The sequence below is a fragment of the Bactrocera neohumeralis genome, chromosome 2 (genome assembly GCF_024586455.1).
Source record: "Bactrocera neohumeralis isolate Rockhampton chromosome 2, APGP_CSIRO_Bneo_wtdbg2-racon-allhic-juicebox.fasta_v2, whole genome shotgun sequence".
Lineage (NCBI taxonomy): Eukaryota > Metazoa > Arthropoda > Insecta > Diptera > Tephritidae > Bactrocera > Bactrocera neohumeralis.
The window spans coordinates 83,824,772-83,844,705 of NC_065919.1; the positions used below are offsets into that span (position 1 = coordinate 83,824,772).

The window sequence follows — 19,934 nt, forward strand, 5'->3', positions numbered from 1 at the left end:
TTCATCCCTTCCTTGTTTAAATAGATATACATACATATGTACATATGTTATATACATAGATATGTATATGTAAGAATGCACTACATATTTAAAATGATTTAAAAGCTGTGAAACTTAAATTACTTAGCTCGTGGTTGGGTTCAATTCAAGGGGTAAAGAGAAAGATTTAGTAGGCAAACTGAAAAATGTTCAGTAATAACCTTAAAAAAATTAACTAATTTGGATTCCAATTCTCTTTCTAATTTCCGTTCGAGCCAGTCCGCAATCTTCTTCCAAGCGAACATTCTTTTGAGATCTGAGAACAGGAAATAGCCGGTGAGAGCCAGATCTAGAGTATACGGTTGATGCGGAAGAAATTGGAAGCATAGTTTATGGATTTTTGCCATCATTTTCACTAACTTGGGTCACGGTGGAGAAACACCACTTTCTTTATTTTTTAAATGCGGCCCTCTTTCGGTGATTTTGTCGTTTAAACGATGCAATAATTCTATGTAAAAGTCGCTGCTGATGATCATTGCTTTTTCATTATTGATAAAAAGTATTCTATGCGCATGCCAAAATGCAGACGCCATAACCTTGTCAGCCGACTGTGGCGTTTTCCCACGTCTTGGAACGGGTTGATCGTGTGCAGTCCACTCGGATGACTGCTGATTTGGCTTGGGACTTCAATGTTTTATGCTTTATCACATATCGGCGGCGCAAAACTCGAGTTAATTATGCTTGATTATCTCCAAACACTGCTCCGAATCATCACCTCGTCGTTATTTTTGGCCAAAATGGAGCTCGCGCGGCACCCACTTTGCACAGAACTTTCTCATACCCTAATCTTCGTAAAAGATATAATGTACACGTTCAGTTGATATCTTTAGATCGCTTGCTATTTCGAACAACTTCACTTCAGGGTCTTCCAAAACTACTTTGGAATTTTTTATGATTTTCGTCGATAGCAACCTCTTTTGGGCTCATTTCACCACGTCTAAACTTAGCATACAAATCCTTGATGGTTGATTTGTCTGGCGAATTGTTCGGAAACTCGTCATCAAGCCGAATTTTCGTTTCAACTGTTCCTTTTCCCTTCAAAAAGCAATATTTTATCAAACGCGAAATTCCTTTTTCCATATTTTTCACAATAACAAAAGTTGTTTCACTCAAGCTCAATGATATAATTCACAATCTAATGATGCGACAGGTGTTTTTAGAAGTATATGGCGAAAATTATATGGATTTAATTTTATTAGCGCCATTTAAGTGTTAGGCTGAGCTCAAGCTACTACCGGAGTCACGGTTGGCGGATTGTGAATGCAAAGTCAACAAAACCCTGGGCAAGGACCAATTAGAATAGACACCAGCAAGATTCTGTTTATGGTGTATTGGAAAGACGGAATGGATCTGTTATGACAAAGGGCTGGTGAGAACAGCATTCTGTCACCTCAATAGGTAAGAGTGATATCTCACCGAAATGCCTGGTTGGCTAACGCTGTTGTCATCTCCGTTTCGTTGAAACTTTGGTAGGTCTGTAACTACGTTCAATGCATGTCGCCACATTTTTGGTAGTACAGGTTCAATTGAGACGAACTCCTCATTAGTACCCGAACTAGACTATGTATATAAGCTCCAATAAAGACTTATGGTAATCCCCTCAAGGCCTCCCTGCTTGCATACATCAACACGGGGTTCATATAGCGCAACTGTTACAATGCGCGAAAATAGCGGCATGAAGCGGAGACACGGCAGAACAAAATGAATAGACCTCAAGAACAGAAATAAACAAAGATGGTCAAGGTGAGAAATATGGGACCGTCTTCCGTAAGAGAAGTAGGATATTTAGATCCCCTATACTAACCACTACTCCAACACGATCGGACCAAACTGGAGAAAAGACAGCCTTAAGAGAAACTTCAGCTTAACAAGCAGGTTCCGCAAAACAAGGAGAAGGGAAAAGCATGCCAGCTGCCAACACCGAAGAAGCCCGGGCTACTCAAAACTCATCGAAACAAGAGTATATCAGCCAAAATTGGCGGCAGAAGAGAAATCTATAGAAAAGTGTAGAAACTGGCGGCTCAGCGCAGTAAACGGGAAAGTCGGGGAAAACAATTTTTATTCAACCTGTCGAAATCAGCGCTCCTTTTGGATATCCGGTTATGCATATCAGTTTCTCATCGACCGTTTTTGTGATAACGCCGCCTACATAATTAATTCGTCCAGGAATCGCTAACAGCTTGAAGTTACAAGGACATGTTCGAGTATTTATTGAAAAAATCTTCAAATCAACTGTTTAAACGGCAAGATCTGTCTTTTCTCGCAAGCTTGCCGCATATCCAACTCTTTGTTTATTGCGGTTTCGGTATTCAAGGGTTTAAGCTGAGTAACAAGCTGTATCAAATACTTAAACGAACGGGCTGCACTTGTCTTCCAACGCATGCGCAATAGTGTTATGATTCTTTTTTAGTGGAGAATATATTATTTTTCTTTTCTGTAAACTACTACAGCCGATTTTAAGTCTTAAAATTTAAAAATACATGAATACAAGTAAGGAAGGGCTAAGTTGGGGTACAACCGAACATTTTATACGCTTGAAACTTGCAGGAATCAAAGCCAGGGAAATACGTTAAGGTGTAAAATGTCAACCAGAGGATCGGAATACAAGCAATTCTATATAGACATATACTATATATAACTTATATGCTGACAGATACTTAAGGTTTGTTAGAAAAACGAACTAGATAACTTTATCGTGTGTTTGAAGTGCAAATTTTTTCGACAAGGGAGCAGCACGCAAAGATGGCGAGCAGAGAAATGGCGAATCGAACACAACTATTATTATTATTACATAAGGTTTTTGACTGATAATACAATAAGCTCAATGCTTGTAATGAAAAGTGATAGGTGGTTCTGAATTCCAGTGAAAAATAATGCATAAAAGTCGATATTAGTTACGTCCGATAGCGGCGATTGTAGAACGCGAAATTATCGAAAATTTCAGATATTACTGTTAGCAAAAGTTCAACAATCGTTAGTGAGTAGTATGCAAGCTTACTTGAATTTCCCGATGCGCTTTGAACAAAAACATATTTACAGCATTTTTCTGCTGACGCTGTCGCATTCAAAAAGAAAACTTTAAATTGTCTCTTGGCACTTATAAGTCTTATTAAAAACAAAAGTGCGATAAAATTTCATTTGCATCGAAAACACATTAAACGCAGCAGTTGTTGACTGTGAAGAAAACGCGACGCTGCGAGGCGGCGACATCAGCAATGACAGCAAAAATAAAATTCAGCGGGGAGAAAAAATGCACGGTTATGGCGCTACGGTTAGCACTCCCAGCGGCGGAATCATTCTCACCGCTCGACGCCATCAGATGTTGGTCGCCCTGGCATGCCTTTAATGTGTTGACAAATTATTTTTCAATGCAAATTTGCAATACGGAAACGGGTGTGTGCGCCAACCACTCGCCAACGCCAAGTCAAGCAGCTGCACCCGCAATTGCCGAGGCGGAGGGCAGCGCAAATTTGAATGTGTTGGTAGGTGCTTAAACGTTTTGCGAAATTCATTTAAAAATATTAAAAACAAATCGTCTGCATATATAGCAGTCTATTCAGTTATTGGATTTGCAATTGGTTGATTTGTGGCTCAACGCTCCCCTGCACGATTTGCAAATGATTTTTATTTTTGAGCTCATTTCGTTGTGCATATTGTTATATAATATTGAAATATGTATTGACGCGCATATTGCGCATAAAATATTCAATAACGCCACCCCGCTGTAGCGGCAGTTATTTATTATTAAATATTTTTTTAATACAATTCATTACATTGCAACAAATATTTTAATCGTTGTTATTATGCACGCTCCGTAACTGTAATAGCCATTGTACAGCTGTAATTGTTTTTACATCCCGCGTTTTAAAACGTTTATTGAATTCAAATGCACACGAATTACACTCTTTTAGCGTTTAATTTTTTGCGCGGATTTCATGTTTTTATAAGCGCACAGTATTGCGCAAATTTTTAGCACTTTATGTAAAGGGTTACATATAGCAAAACTGAGTATAGAAACTCACATACAATTTCGTGAACCATATTTAAAACATTTAGAATATTTCAGCTATTTGAAGACTCTCAAGGTATTTTTCATTTCTTTTTTTAAACTCAAGTTGAGCTGCTTCCAAGATTCGAAGTTTCGCAGAGTTCCATCAACCTTTACTCCTGGAGCTGGGACTTTTCATAAAAAATTATAGGGAGAATTACTCGGTTAACAACATCTAGAAGTCGGAATCCATCTGCTGCTAATTCATTAATTGGAACTAACGGGTTGTTCAGTAGGAACGCAACAAAAGTGGACCGATAGGGACAGCAAACGACGTCATATTTTTCGCTATTTCGACTTCACTCTTTAGTAGGGCTTGCCATTTCATCATGTAAAGATATATGATTCAACAACGTGTCGAAATTATTAAAATTTACTACCGAAATTCGGAGTCAGTGGCGCCACGTCCAATTTATGGTCGCCATAATCATCCTGTCAGATCAACAATTGAGCGTCTAGTGGAACAATTTGAATCCACAGGCACAGTGCAATATGTTCCGGTGCCAGTGAGACAAAGAAGTGCCTGTAGTGTCGAGAATATTGCTGCCGCTAGCTCATCAATTGAGAAGGACCCAAATCAGTCACTCACACGTCGTTCTCAAGCGTTGGGCATCTATGTGACGTGGTTGTGGCGAATTTTGAAAAGATCTTAGCCAACATCCATACGAATCAAATTGGCGCAAAAACTAAAGCCGCTTGACCACCAGAATCGTCGGTGTTTCGTGAATTGGGCTGATTGGGCTGATTGGGCTGAGCAAAAACTTGAAAATATCCAGATTTTCATCGAAAAATAATCTTCAGAGATGAGCCTCATTTCTGAAGGCTAAAAAGTTATGCGACAATTTGAACTCCACGAGCCATTTGCATCCCGAAAAAATTCGGTTTGGTGCGGTATATGGGCCGGTGGCGTCATTGAGACATACTTTTCCATAATGATCAAGATCGGCACGTTACTATAAATGGGAATCGCTAAAGCTGGCGAATATTTTTCGCTCGAATTGGATGATATGGACTTGGACAATATGTGGTTCCAAGGATGCCCGTGGTGGTCATGCGAATGTCACAATAGATTTAAGAATAAAAGTTTCATTGATATGTTATCTGAAACTCTTCTAGGTTCTTATCCCCGTTACAATTGGCCGCCTTTATGTTCCTTTTTTTTTTCAAGTGCGATTTGAATTATATTGAATGTTTTTTTATCGGTGATTAATTTTGAAAAATGTTTGATATTCTTGATGTCGATCTTCAGAGGGAGTTACGAAAAAAAGTTACTAGTGGAACAAGATTTTTCTGCTTAAAATGATCTTAAAACAAAAAAATTGTACTATTACGATAGATTAATACAGTTAAACTTCGAAGGAATCGAAATTTTATTTTTTGACAAGATGCCGGAATCCCATGAAAAAGGTCGGTTTTTTTTAATTTATAATTTAGAAAATTATTATAAAAATTTATAATTTTCGAAATCATTTTAAAAATCTTATATATAAGGAGTGGTGCGTAAAGTTTAGGTAAAATTTTAGTCGTTTCGGAGAAAATTTTTCCACTGACTCTAAAAATATATTTTAGAGAGAGACGCGTTTATAGTTTTGGGAGCCGAATAAAAGTTAAAAAATGCCGACAACTACGCTCATATCTCCGAAATATATACATATGTACTGTATATGTAGTACATTCGATATATTGAGATAAAAATGTTGTGGTTTTTTGAAATTCTCAAGATATAGCCATTAATTTAATTAGAAATATATATTGAAAAAATCAAGGAAAACTCTATTTTAAGTGTGAATATTTTTATAATATTTTTTTATCTTTATTTTTTAAGTTTTAATGAAGAATGTTTGATGGAAAAAGGTAGAGCTAAAATTCTTCAACGTGAAATGGAAAATAACTTTATTTCAATTACTGCTAAAATTTCCCCCACAACTGTACATAGAAATTTATGTACATTTAACTATTTTAAGTAATGTCTGTGCTTTATAAAAGCCCGATTACAATTTGTATCTGCGTTCATGCATGAAGTTTAGCTTACTTCCCCCGTTACCCCCGCACCGCTTCATAAATGACACTTTCATATCGATCATATTCGCATGTAATAGGATAAACTGTATTTATATTTCATTATTAAAATTTTGTATATCAGCGCGATTCAAAATTTTTACTTCCTCGCAGCGAATGTCACTTCGCCTCTCTTGCTCGGCTAGTAGTCAGCCATTGGGTGTGTTAATAGCTGCATTCACGGGAGTTTAGTGCAAACTCTTTTCACACTTTGCGTTCCCGCACCAGAGCGGAGCGCTTCGTTTGCGATGAATTGATATTCTGTCCACATATTATGGAAATTCCTTAATTATAGTATTTATTGCGTATTTTTCATAATCTAATTGCACAAAAGGAAAACATTTTTCCGCCGTGTTTGCTATTATTATTGTTGTTATATTTATAGCCATGATCATTAACGTCATTACATAGTAATTGTTTGTAATGGGCGGACATAATAACTATATTAGTTAAAAGTGCCATTCGAAATTCCAAAACGTGTTTAAAAATGACAAGTGTTTCTGACATCTCATCATCTAGGGACTTGACAGTTGCAAGGTCATTCAATCATCGCGTGTAATTATATGTATTTATTCACGACAAATATTTTATATAAGCATATGAAGTATTAGCGTTTTAATAACTGGTAATATACCAGAAAAGTACTTGACTGTTGGAAAGGGTTAAATATTTGGGGTTAGAAGAGGAAAGGTGTTAGCTAATATTGCTAATTCTGTTGGAAAACTGAATGACCTATTTAAAGCTCTATTAAAATAAGCTCGGCTAATAATTTGTGATTTTATAAACTGAATAGGGTATACAAAGGGTGCCACGAAGTTCCTAATACCCAGAAAAACAGTCGGAGGCGCATTATATATGTAAATATATACATAAATGATCAGTGTGGCGAGGTGAGTTGATTTAGCAAACTCTTCGGTCCTCTTTTTGAAACAATGACTCTCAAGAAGATGGTCATTTGTCGCCATCTTGAATAAAATACAGCTACCATCCGTTCCAACGTCAGTTGGGTCGAAGTAATCGAAAGAGACCCGGATATTTATTTGGCTAAGGACTGACAACTCGGCAACTCTTCGAAATTACTTCAGGAATATTTTGTACCGCTACAACAACAACAACAAAAACGACATCTACCATACAAACTCGTCGATCAGAATGAAGTTTTTGTATGAAAAATTTTTCATTTTACAGATTTTCTAGACAAAATTTGAAAAATAATATTGTCCAAAGCAGCGCTACAATTTCCGAACAAATTGCACGGATCGGAGTACTATAGTACAAATACCTTTACATGCCACAAGCAATGTACCTGTGCAGGGTGTAGCCGAAGTTAACATATTTTCTCGCTTTTTCACATTTTTGTGTATTCACATTTGGCTCCGTAACCCACGTGACGTCTCAAAAAATATTTGTAGGTGTGTGTTGTTTAACATGGCACACTTGGCGCCACAAAATATTCAGCACTCTGTGACGAATTCGCATTTAACTCGCCATATACGTCGATAACTTGAACCCACGACCCCGGAAAACAAGGCGGAGTGCCTCGTACAATTGTCCTACAAGTGCTGGTTCAACGGAAAGTACATACATACTACTGCCTATATACAAGTTTGTAATACATAATATATGCTTAGCATACAGACAAACATTTGCACATACACATTTCATGCGGGTATCAGTTTTTACCTTAAAATGCTTTAAGGCACTTGGCGGGCTCACCAACCCATCGAGCGAATGTGCCATTTCGTTTTGTTTGGAAGAACGCACGCCATGGCGGCGAGTGGGTGGAGAAACTGTCAGAATGAATGAAAGGCATGGACACACCCACTGCCAGTCAACGGCACATTCGACAATAAACGAAGAAGCATTGTGTGTAAGGAGCGTTAAATGAGAAAAGCAAAAAAATGCGTCACCTACACATGCATGCACACATATACACATATATTACTTTTAAGAAATTCTGTTTCTGCGAAATAATTAAGTTAAGAGCGCTTACTTGAATGAAATTCTTAAATTTTTTCGCAAAGTTTCTGCTTCTAATTTTTATTTTACTAAAACTTTAACCAAAATTTTAATCAAAACTTTAACTAAAACTTTATCCAAAATTTTTACCATAACTTTACCAAAAACTTTAACCATAACTTTAACCAAAACTTAACTACAACTTTAACTCTACTTTACCCAAAACTTTAACCTTATTTTAACTCTACTTTAACAATAACTTTAACCAAAACCTTAGCCAAAACTTCAACCAAAACATTAACCGAAACTTTAATAAAACTTTAACCATACCTTAACCAAAACTTTAACTAAAACTTTAACCTAAACTTTAATGGAAACTTTAACCATACCTTAACCAAAACTTTAACTAAAACTTTAACCTAAACTTTAACAAAACTTAACCAGACCTTAACCAAAACTTTAACTAAAACTTTAACTATACTTTAACCAAAACTTTAACCAAAACTTTAACCATCATTGTCCAGTCACGGTTTTATCCTCACGCCATTTTAGTGGTTAATAAATAAGCTGAAATAGTTGCTAATCATTCGGCGAATTTATTTCACTTCCTTGGCCAAATTCAAATATCAATCCCAACCACAGATTACCCTTCATTATTATTGCTGCGTTTATAATTTTGCCAGCAGACACTATTATTTCCATTAGCATGATTTTCGGTCACGCTCTCTCTGTGTGGAAGGCATGGTGGTCTTGCTTTCGTTTTTATACTATGGATGATTACTCATGATATTTCACTTCAGCGCCTCCGACAGTAAATTTGATTTCCGTTTTTGTGCAAATAATGTTGTAGTTGCCAGACTGACAGACAGCGTCATGTCGACCACACAACGACAACGACACCGTCATCGACACTCATACCACGTGTCCAAAAAATCCGTTGCTTTTTAAGCACACTTTTCTTCGTATTTACTTGAGCTTGCTTTAACTTACAAAAACTAAGGGATTTGTATATGAACTACTAACCAAAAACTTTTCGGTACTTTCTGCATCAAATTCTTGCCAAAAAGGTTAGTTTTTGTTGGTTGTAGCTAAATTTTCATAAACTTCACGTAAATATTTTTGAGTAAAGAAATTACTGACCAGTGCACTTGCCCAAGTCTTCGATTCACACCGCTGTATGGACATACATATGTGCAAAGAGATGCACATATTTGCGGCGGAAAATTGTATCCGTGTCGGGGGTTAATGATTTTCCACTCAAAGGCCGGAGATCGTAAAACTTTCAGTGAACAATTTGTGCGCTTCTTCAATAAACTTTACTCGATAAACTTGGTTATACATGCTACATATGTGTGGAGGGTATACCTAAAGCTGAAGTTAAGAAAGGGTTAAGTTATAAGGACAATGTGGGTATTACTTGATAGTTTGTTCTTTAAAGTATTTTAAATTTGATGAAAAGACACGAGCGTCTACTAATTTGCATTGAGAAACATTAATATAGCCTTACATCAATTCAATATTGAATACTCAATCGTATAACATCGTATAACGCACGATGTGCATTTTTTCCCAGTTTTTTGGAAAAAACTATTCAATATTACAGTAAATATACGATATGGTCTAAATATGCCTGGAACAACACGACTTAAGGAACTTGAAATTAATTTAACAAATTTTTAAATCGAAAAAACTATACACATAATCTTTGCCCCCTCCTTTGGAAAAATCAAAAATTTTAACATTTCTAAAATCCAAGTTACCAGCAGTTAAATACTTCAGTTATACATATATTTATATCACACACACCTCCCAAATTAATTTCAAAATTCAGCTAAAAATAAAAAATTACCAAGTTCCCTTTCCAAAAAGTTTCTTACTACGCCAGTGACAGTTCTGCTGCTCTTTAAAGACTTTCCACGACTACTCGTTTACCTTGCGCCAACGGAATTTATGTTTCACCCTCAAACAGCAACGCTTCCGCCAAGGAAACCTTTGCTGAAACGACAGGAAAAACGGAAATTCGTTTTCTTCACACTGCCATTCTCTGCTTCTGTATGTTTATCTAACACAAGAATATTAACGGTACTTGCGGTTGCAATATGTATTTATTTATGTGCGCTCGCCAAGTGGAATATGCAGAATAGCTGAGCGAGTTTCCTTAGAAAAAAGTGCATAGCGCCACCTGTGTGATGTACATACATACATACAGTAGTATATATGAGTGAAGCTATCTAGAATATATAAAATAAGATATAATGTTTAGCGAACAAAGTTATAAACTCGGGTCGATAGGTAACTCCATTTTTATATATTAACTCTTAGAAAATGTAACTAAAATTTCAATATAAATCTATCGTACCATTAATATTTTGATTTCTCATAGAGCAGGGTAGATAACTTTTAAAAACAAAAAAATCACAATTTGCTAAAACCTAACCCAAACGAAAGATAAAATAAGAAAGATTAGGCAAAAAATAATTTACGAGCGATTTGTGGTCGAGAAATGGAAGTGGAGAGGCGTGATTGAATATTTATGGGTTAAAAACGGTTTATCTTAATTTCCGGCAAAACTACGCGTCCATTAGAAAGAAGTTATATGGAAATGTTCTAGGTAATGAAAAGAGCTATAACTTTTGTGTACAGACTTTTTTCACTTAACCTCGAGATTTATGTGAAAAATTCAAAAAACCAAGTTTTTGCGGTTTTTTTATTTACTAACAACTAAAAATTGTGTTCTTCAAGGAACTTGGTGTACATGGTTTACCTCCTTATGTACCAAATGCATTTTTTTTTTTAATATTTATTTTTTCTCTTTATACTGATGTAATATAGATAAAAACACAATTTTTCAATAAAAAACACAGAAACTTAAAATTTAATGAGGAATGTTTATCAACATTTGAAGAAACATTGCTTGTCTTTTATCGTTTGAATATTATCTCTTCCACATGTTGGCCGCGGCTACGTCTCAGATGGTTCATCCGTGAGTCCAATTTTTGGTGACTCGTTCGAGCATTTCGACTGGTAACTGGCGAATGACACGAGTGATGTTTTGCTCCAAGGCCTGAATCGAAAGCGAGATTGTCCGCATAGACTTTGGACTTTACATATCCACACCAGAAAAAGTCTAACGGTGTGATATCACGTGATTTTGGTGACTAAATGACCATTCCAGAACGTGAAATTATCGGCTTACCGAGGTGTTCTCTCAATAAACCCATTGATTGATGCGATGTGTGGAAAGTGGCGCCAAGATCACTTCAGGCATCAAATAGTCGGTTACCATGGCGCGATAACAGTCACCATTGACGATTACGATCTCACCGGCATCATTCTTGAAGAAATATGGATTGCACTGGCTCACAAGTCACATCAAATCGTTGTTTTCTCGATGAAATGGCAGCTTTTGAATATCTTCCGGTTGCTCTTCGTTCCAAATGCGGCAATTTTGCTGGTTTAGATACCCATTGTGTCAGGCTTCATCGCTGAACTAAATCTTCCTGGACCTTTTCAAGAGTCCATAGAGCGATGCGATATCGCGTGTGAAGATCGAGCGGCTTCAGTTCTTGCACAAGCTATATTTGTAAGCTTTCAGTTTAAGATCTCAAAGTAAAACGCGCCTAGTCATTCCACACGTCAGTACGAGCTGCTACGCACGGAGTCGAATCGACTCTCCACGGTCTTCATGAACTCTCTCTACTACCTATATTTCCTTCACTGGACGTAGTCTATTCGGTCGATTATATTAAAAGGCTTACATGTGGATATTTCAATTACATATTTCATTAAAAGAGAATTATCAGCAAAAGTTCTCTTAAAGTATTTTTCCTTAACTTAGAACTTAGCTGTTTAAAATCTCTCTATCTATCAACTGACTTTGCTTATCAATATCTGTAAACACAAATAACCAATAATCATAAAATTCCTTCAACGACTATATTAAATCTGTTAAGTAACCAGTAACTTCTTAGCATTCCTGTTGAAGTTGAAGTTGGCGCAAAAAATCGCACTTACACCTTTCGATACATAAACTTTATGCAAAGGTGTCTTAAAAAATTGTAAATTTTATGGCTGCATCTACTTGTGTTCCGCAATGTCAACTCGATAGCGCTACGCACTGATTGCTGAGAGGTGTGAGACTCTATAAAATACAAAATTTATTGATTTCAGCGGCACTTCGAAATGTTGCAGATAAGAAAGTCGTAGACACTGAAGGCGTGGCTGCAGCTTTACCCCGCTTTGAAGAGAGTTGGTGATAATTTTAGTGCTCTTGGTTATTAATAGCTGCGAGCGAGCTTACTTGAAAGTGTTTCGTTTGCATTACTTTAAAGCTGCGGAAATATTTTTAAGAATACGAAAATATATTTCTTGTATAACATAAATATAAATATTATTATTCTAGCATAAAAATATATTATATTTTAATATCAAATTTTGTTTTCTCTTTTGCAGCCGATAATGCTATAAGTAAGTACACTTGATTATTTAATATAAGCAACCAATTGGCAACCACTAATAAGCACTTAACTAAGTATGTCTGTATAGTAAAATAATAAATAATTTGCATTCGTTTTGGGCGAATTGGCCTGTCTCTTGCAGTTTTTACCAACTCATTTATGGTCTCAAGCAAATTTGTGTGGAATGCAAGAAACAATAAAACACTTTATACCGCGCGCTCAGGGGCGGTTATAACACCCATTTCAGTTCGAGCACTTGCGCAAACCTTTCACAAATTTTTCAGCTTATATAACTGGGGAGTGTAGGCAAATAGAGACTTAACTACACTTGATATAATCAATTTTTAATTTTCGTCTTGCTTTTCACATTTTCTACATTTTACTTATTTACTTTTTGGTCGGCGTAAAGGAAAATATAAATTTAAGTCCGTTCAAGAATGCTTCGTGGTTTGGTCTTTTCGTTAGCAATAAATAAAAATACTTAGCCTTTTTATTTCCGAAAAAATAGCATTTAGTGAGAGTGGGCATATAGACCAAGAGAGAGAGAAATAGTCGTATAATTTATTTCTTAACTAACCTATGCAACGTTTGCTGTACTTCCGATTTGAATGGAAACAGATAGAATGAGAAATATTTGGTCTATTGCGATAAAAAATAATTAGTATTAAATTATAATGGAAACTGAAAGTGTATAATTGTTGATGCAATAATCATTAAGGGGTTACATGCGTTTTCTCGGGTAAAAAACAGCTTTTTTCAACAATTTTTTTCTCATATAGAAAATTAAATATTTTATTAGAATTTTTTATTCTAACAAACACACACTATTATAAAAGAAATTCTGAAATTTTTGGAAAAAAAATATTTTAAACACAGCAATTGCGACGACCCCTGGGAAAAAAGATGCGTCCGCGATAACTCCTTATATGATCATACAAAGTAAAAAAAATACGTGTTTTAGTTATAACCTTGAATAAAGATCGGTTGAGTAGTTCTCAAGAAATTTTGCCAACCGACTTTGAAAACACAGCCTAGCTAGCCTCGAGCGCACAAGTACTCAAGGCTGTATCTCCCAAACTATTTCTCAGATCAATTGGAAAATTTAGTGCAATATTCAAGAGGTTTTGTAAAATGTAATAAAATAATAATAAATACTAACCCAGTAACCCCTTAATCCAATGACTTTTCCAGTCCTCGAAACACTTTTCATAAGCACGTTTTGGAATAGCCTTTAGCTCCTTCAACGAATTTTGTTTTATCTCTTCGATCGACTGAAAACGTGTTCCACGGAGTGGCTATTTCACTTTTGGGAGCAAGAGAAAATCACACGGAGACAAATCTGCTGAATGCGATGGTTGATATTATGATATTCAATGCGTTTTTATACTCTCGCAACAAAGTTGCCAAAGAGAGTACTATAGTTTTGTTCACATAACGGTTGTTTGTAAGTCCTAAAACTAAAAGAGTCAGATATAGGGTTATGCATACCAAAGTGATCAGGGTGACGAGTAGAGTTGAAATCCGGATGTCTGTCTGTCCGTCCGTCCGTGCAAGCTGTAACTTGAGTAAAAATTGAGATATCATGATGAAACTTGACACACGTATTTCTTGGCTCCATAAGAAGGTTAAGTTCGAAGATGAGCAAAATCGGCCCACTACCACGCCCACAAAATGGCGAAAACCGAAAACCTATAAAGTGCCATAACTAAGCCATAAATAAAGATATTAAAGTGAAATTTGGCACAAAGAATCGCATTAGGAAGGGGCATATTTGGAAGTAATTTTTTTTGGAAAAGTGGGCGTGGCCCCGCCCCCTACTAAGTTTTTTATACATATCTCGGAATTTACTATAGCTATGTCAACCAAACTCTACAGAGTCGTTTTCTTCAGCCATTTCCATATACAGTTCAAAAATGGAAGAAATCGGATATTAACCACGCCCACCTCCCATACAAAGGTTATGTTGAAAATCACTAAAAGTGCCTTAACCGACTAACAAAACACGTCAGAAACACTAAATTTTACAAAAGAAATGGCAGAAGAAAGCTGCACCCAGGCTTTTTTTAAAAATTGAAAATGGGTGAAATCGGTTCACAACTACGCCTTCTTCCAATATAACGCTATTTTGAATTCCATCTGATGCCTTCTCTGTATAATATATACATTAGGAACCAATGATGATAGCGGAATAAAACTTTACACAAATATAGTATTTGAGCTGAGGTAACCCTTTTGGAAAAATTGTCGTGATCGGACTATAACTTTTCAAGGTCCCTGATATCGAACACGAAGAACTCAGTGCCTAACCTAACGTAACCTAATTTTTCACCGAAAATATCGGTAAATCTCTCAGACATTTTCATGTAATTCAGAGGTCATCATTTTTATACTCTCGCAAAAAAGTTGCTAATAACAGTATCTCGATTATCACTTTATCATGCGAGAGTATAAAATGTTCGGTGACACCCGAACTTAGCCCTTCCTTACTTGTTGGCTTTAAATTCATTCAATCTCTTATTGATGAACGAGTTTCATACCCAAAGCATCCACCAAAATCATTCAAACGAACTCGCGAGAGGTGTTGAACTCTCTTGCCATCTCTCTAACACATGCCTGACGATTTTCAAGCACCATAGGTAAATTTTTTAATATATTTATCAGTTGAAGGGGCCGAAAGTCGTTCAGAACGACGTACGTCTTAAACGATCTCTCGACCGTCTTTGAAGGCTTTGTAGCACTCATAGGCTTGTGTTTTGTGAAGCTGAATCACCGTAAGCCGTTTTCAACATTTGCACTGATTACGCACATGAAATTTGGTTAGAAATTTAAAATTTGAGACAAATTCTTTGTTCGATATATTTATCCATCTCAACGCTCTACTGAGGTGTACCGACTTAAACAGCTTCTGAAAGCGTACTGGTTGACAGATCGCGCTCATACATACCATCATTTACCATCATAATTAAGGACAGTCCTACCAATTTAGCAAAATACATATTTTTCAAAATTCATTTACCCGGGGAATTTAAATTAAAATTTCCGGGATACTTTTTTTGTCACAGTATAGTAGTATAGCAAATCTTTCAGAATACTATTCATCGGAAAAATTGCGCTTATGTTTAATCAATGGAGAGAGGTAAAGGGTAGGGCGTAAACAATTATCTAAGCCGCATATATGTACATATGTATGTATGTAGATATGTATTTGTTTAGTACAAAACTTATAAAAAATTCGCGATTCATGGCAATAATGCATTTACGAACACAACTTGCCACTAACGTACCTGCACATACATAGTACATACTCATGTACATACATATATACACATATGTACGTATATACACATATATCAAACATGTTATAACATCTAAAAAAATTATCAAACAATAAAAACATGACAACATTGTATTGGAGGCAAGATTAAGAATAAAGAATAAAATCGTTAGCAACAAAAAAAAACTTCACATACGAGCCCTGGCAATATCGACGCGAATCTACGAACACAACATGTCGTGCCAAGCCGCTCACTCAGAAGTTGTGCCCTACAACAAATGATACAATAATTGCCCGTAGCCATTGCCATCATCGTCGCCATCGCCATCACCAGCGCCATAATCGGCGTCAGCGCTAAGCACAACAACGCTACACGACGGTCATACGAAAAAAAGCGACGAAAGCAAAACCCCAACAACAAATGAAAAGCTAAACACGTCAATGTCGTTCCCGGCCCGACAACAATTGCTACTGCATGCTGCTTTTGTTGTTGTGAAGTTTTGTTCATACATATGTATGTATGCATATAAGCGCATAGGTTTTTTATGTGGTGCCTTTGTTGTGGTCCGATTGTGTTTTTATCATGAATTCTTAAAAAGCGCGCTCTGTCATGCAATCGAAGTGTCCGGCGGTCGGTTGGTCGGTCGACGGTAGCACATACAAGCATATAACAACCGCTGACACACCATATCCGAGACACGGAGCATAACGCTCTCATGGATACATAAGTATATACATACATACATACATATTATATACTTATGGCCGACAATTTCGTCATCTTCAACGGTGCAGCCAACACGGTTGCGGCGGATGTGCGCTTTTGAATTGCCTGCTTGTCCACCATTGACGTACATTTATGTATGTATGTTACACATACCAAGTAACAACAATAATGACATGACCAGCGAAGAACTGAACTGCGCTGGCAGAATAGCAACAAAAAGCGGGGCACTTGTAAAAAGTGGTTGCTATTCGTACCTCAATCATGTAATTATTTCCTCTGAGTGCCTCAACCACTTCGCTACGCCTCGACCACCATTGTCACCAACAACAACATTACAACGATACAACAACTACCGTCAAAAGCTGATGCCAACCAAAGAACAGCGCAATGAATGGCATATATCAACATTCAACCATATATCTAGATTCAGACATATAAATACATATGCATGTTTGTATGTACAAGCACATATGTATGTCCAAAGTAGGGTCCGAATATACACAATTGTGCATACATACATGTGTGTTTAATAATAGGAGGATTCTAGCGTGTTTTGATATATCTTTACTCACTTTCATAAGCTTTCGTGTGCGAGCACTTCCATTGCCCGTTCAGAGCCAAAAAAGTATAATTGTTTGAACAAAAGCGCGGAATGAAGGCGAAGGCAAATATATAATACATACATATGTATATGTATGAAAGTTCCTACTTATGTTATAATCCGTGGAAAAATGAATATGCACAAACTTTCGTGTCTTCTGTTTGGTTACTTTGATCGATTCAGGTAAAGTAAAGCGTGGCTGTAGTTCCTGGCAGGCTTTAGACAGCAATGGTGGCAGTAAGAGCGTTGCAAAACCGCAAAATGGTGCACTGATATGCTTTGAAAGAAGATTATGTATTAATTTAAGGGAATCAGATCAAGTCTTACTTGCTTTATTGGTTTACTTAGAATTCTACTTGGTAATATTTCCTTGGCAAGGTAAATCGTTTTTTCATTATTGGCCTCATTTGGCGTATAAAACTTATATTTCATAATTTTAACAAGAATAAAATGATAAATGCACCTTGAATGGTGAAACAATTGTGAAACCAACTAATGTTATAAGGCGAATTTATGGACTTATTCATTTTATTATTGGTATGTTAAGTCAAAGGCAACATATACATACATATATAATAATGAGTTGATGTTGAATGTTGATGAGTTTGTATAGTAGCAACATACATATATCCGTTAGTGGTCCAATATCGGTGATTCCGACAAATGGATAGTTGGAGAAAAAGGACGAGGAAAAAATTTTAGATAGAATTTACAAGGTCTATCGCAAAAGAAATAGAACTTTTTAAATATAACTGTTTCTGGTGGCGCCACCTATTGGTGGGTATATGAAATAAAAAGTTTGATCTCTTGTTGACATTTCGTAAAAATTTTAAGAAAATTGGATAACTACAATCGATGTTATCGATCAGAAAGTGACAGCAGCTTTCGGTCATCGGTCGTAAAATGCAAAGAGCAAATATTAAATTTTGTTTTAAACTTGGGGAAAACGTTTACTGAAACATTTCAAATGATGAAAAAAGTTTATGGTGATCAGTGTCTATCCCGTAGTAATGTGCATGAGTGGTTTAAGCGATTCCAAGAAGGTCGTGAGGAAGTCAAAAATAAAGACAATGCTGATTTGTTTTCACGATTCCGAGGGTATTGTACACCGAGAGTTCATCCCACCTGGCCAAACGATTAATGCTGTGTTTTGCCATGGTGTTATGAGGCGTCTTTTGTCACGCATTCGTCGTGCTCGACCACAATACCGTGAGGCAGGGTCCTGGCCCCTGTTGCACGATAATGCGCCGTGTCCTCGTTCGACTCTTGTCACTGATTTTTTGACAAAAAACTCCATATTCATTAATCACTCACCCTACTCACCTGATCTGGCACCCTGTGATTTTTACCTATTTGGAAAACTTCATTTGCCCATGAAAGGACACGGATTTCAGGACATTTCAGCTATTCAAAAGGCGACGACCGATATTCTCAAGAGCATTCCGAAAAATGTCCTTAAACACTCAGTTGAAATGCTAATTGACCGTGCTAAACGCTGTATCGAAGCACAAGGAAACTACTTTGAATAAAAAAATATAACTTTTGAAAAATAGTAATTTTTTCTTGTTTTTTTTTTAACAATCCTGTTTCTTTTGCGACAGACCTTGTATATACATTGGACCAATATAACTTATAGCTGCCATATAAACTGAATGATCGGGACAAGTGTTGGTATGTAAATCCTTTTCATTTGCCGAGATATTTTCACGAACTTTTAAAGAGTTATTGTCTAAGACAATAATGTAATCTCCGAAGATATTGTTCGAGTGGGATAACTATAGCGTATATGTAGCTATGTCAAACAAACTGAACAACCGGAATCAAGTCCTTGTAAGGGATATTTTGTATTTCTTTAAACTTGGTGTAAAAGAAGTGAACGTTTTTTCTTATTTTTTATTTCATTTATGTGTTATTTCGAACTATTAGCTGTTTAGTGTGGCAAAGTTTTGCATTTTCATACTTAAAAAATGTTCCCAGAGTTTCATTAAGGTACAATTACTAATCTTATGGAGTAAAGTCAACCGGATGTTGGAAAATCGTGATATTAGTTATATGAAGGCTAGGTCAAGTTTTTATTCAATTTTATTCATTTTAGGCACAAAGAGAGATAACTCAAATATTGGTCGATATATGCATTATAAAGTTATATAAATGGGTTCTCAGGAAAGCATTGACCCTATTCAACCCTTTTTTAATACACAGATATATTATTATCATAAGTGGACCGATATTTGCGGAAAAAGTCAACTGTAGATACTGGAGTCCTCATTTCCGGTATTTGGGAGCTTCAACAATTTTGGTTGGATTTAGACAATTTTTGATCATAAGGTGTTATTCTCTCAAGAAATTATTCGTGCAAAGTTATATTCCGGTATATCAACTGCTTTTTGATTTGTATACTGGAAAGTGAAAGAATCAAGTGGAATTTATGGGAAGTAGGTGTGGTTGTATCCCTATTTTGTTCAGTTTTCCATTGTAGCATAAAAATATGAGAAGAATGCCACGTACCAAATTTAGTCGAAATCAATAGGTGTGGTCCCGAGATATTTTAGTTTACCTAAAAGTGGGCGGTGTCACGTCTATTGTCCAATTTTTACACCGGTTCTCATAATGATCCCTAATACCATCTCAAGTGTGTAATTTTATGCCTCTGTCATATATAGTTATTGATTTAAATTTTGACGTTATGCTAAAAAAATCTGTATCCAAAGTTTTTAGATCCTTGCCTTACCTACAACTTTGCTTTATAACGCTTTTCTATAGGACTAGTG

The 19,934-nt window shown here is 36.2% G+C and overlaps 1 protein-coding gene across 6 annotated transcripts in view; it reads left to right on the forward strand.

Moving 5' to 3' along the window:
- Positions 1 to 19,934, forward strand: part of LOC126765212 (homeotic protein proboscipedia) — a 92,521-nt gene that overhangs the window by 27,511 nt on the left and 45,076 nt on the right. For 4 of the 6 annotated variants that reach the window (XM_050482835.1, XM_050482868.1, XM_050482852.1 and 1 more), the window contains exon 3: positions 12,557 to 12,571. The exons of the other annotated variants lie outside the window; for them this stretch is intronic. In XM_050482835.1, the coding sequence (XP_050338792.1) occupies positions 12,557 to 12,571 (15 nt within the window). The remainder of the gene's footprint in view (positions 1 to 12,556; positions 12,572 to 19,934) is intronic. 6 annotated transcript variants of the gene reach the window in all.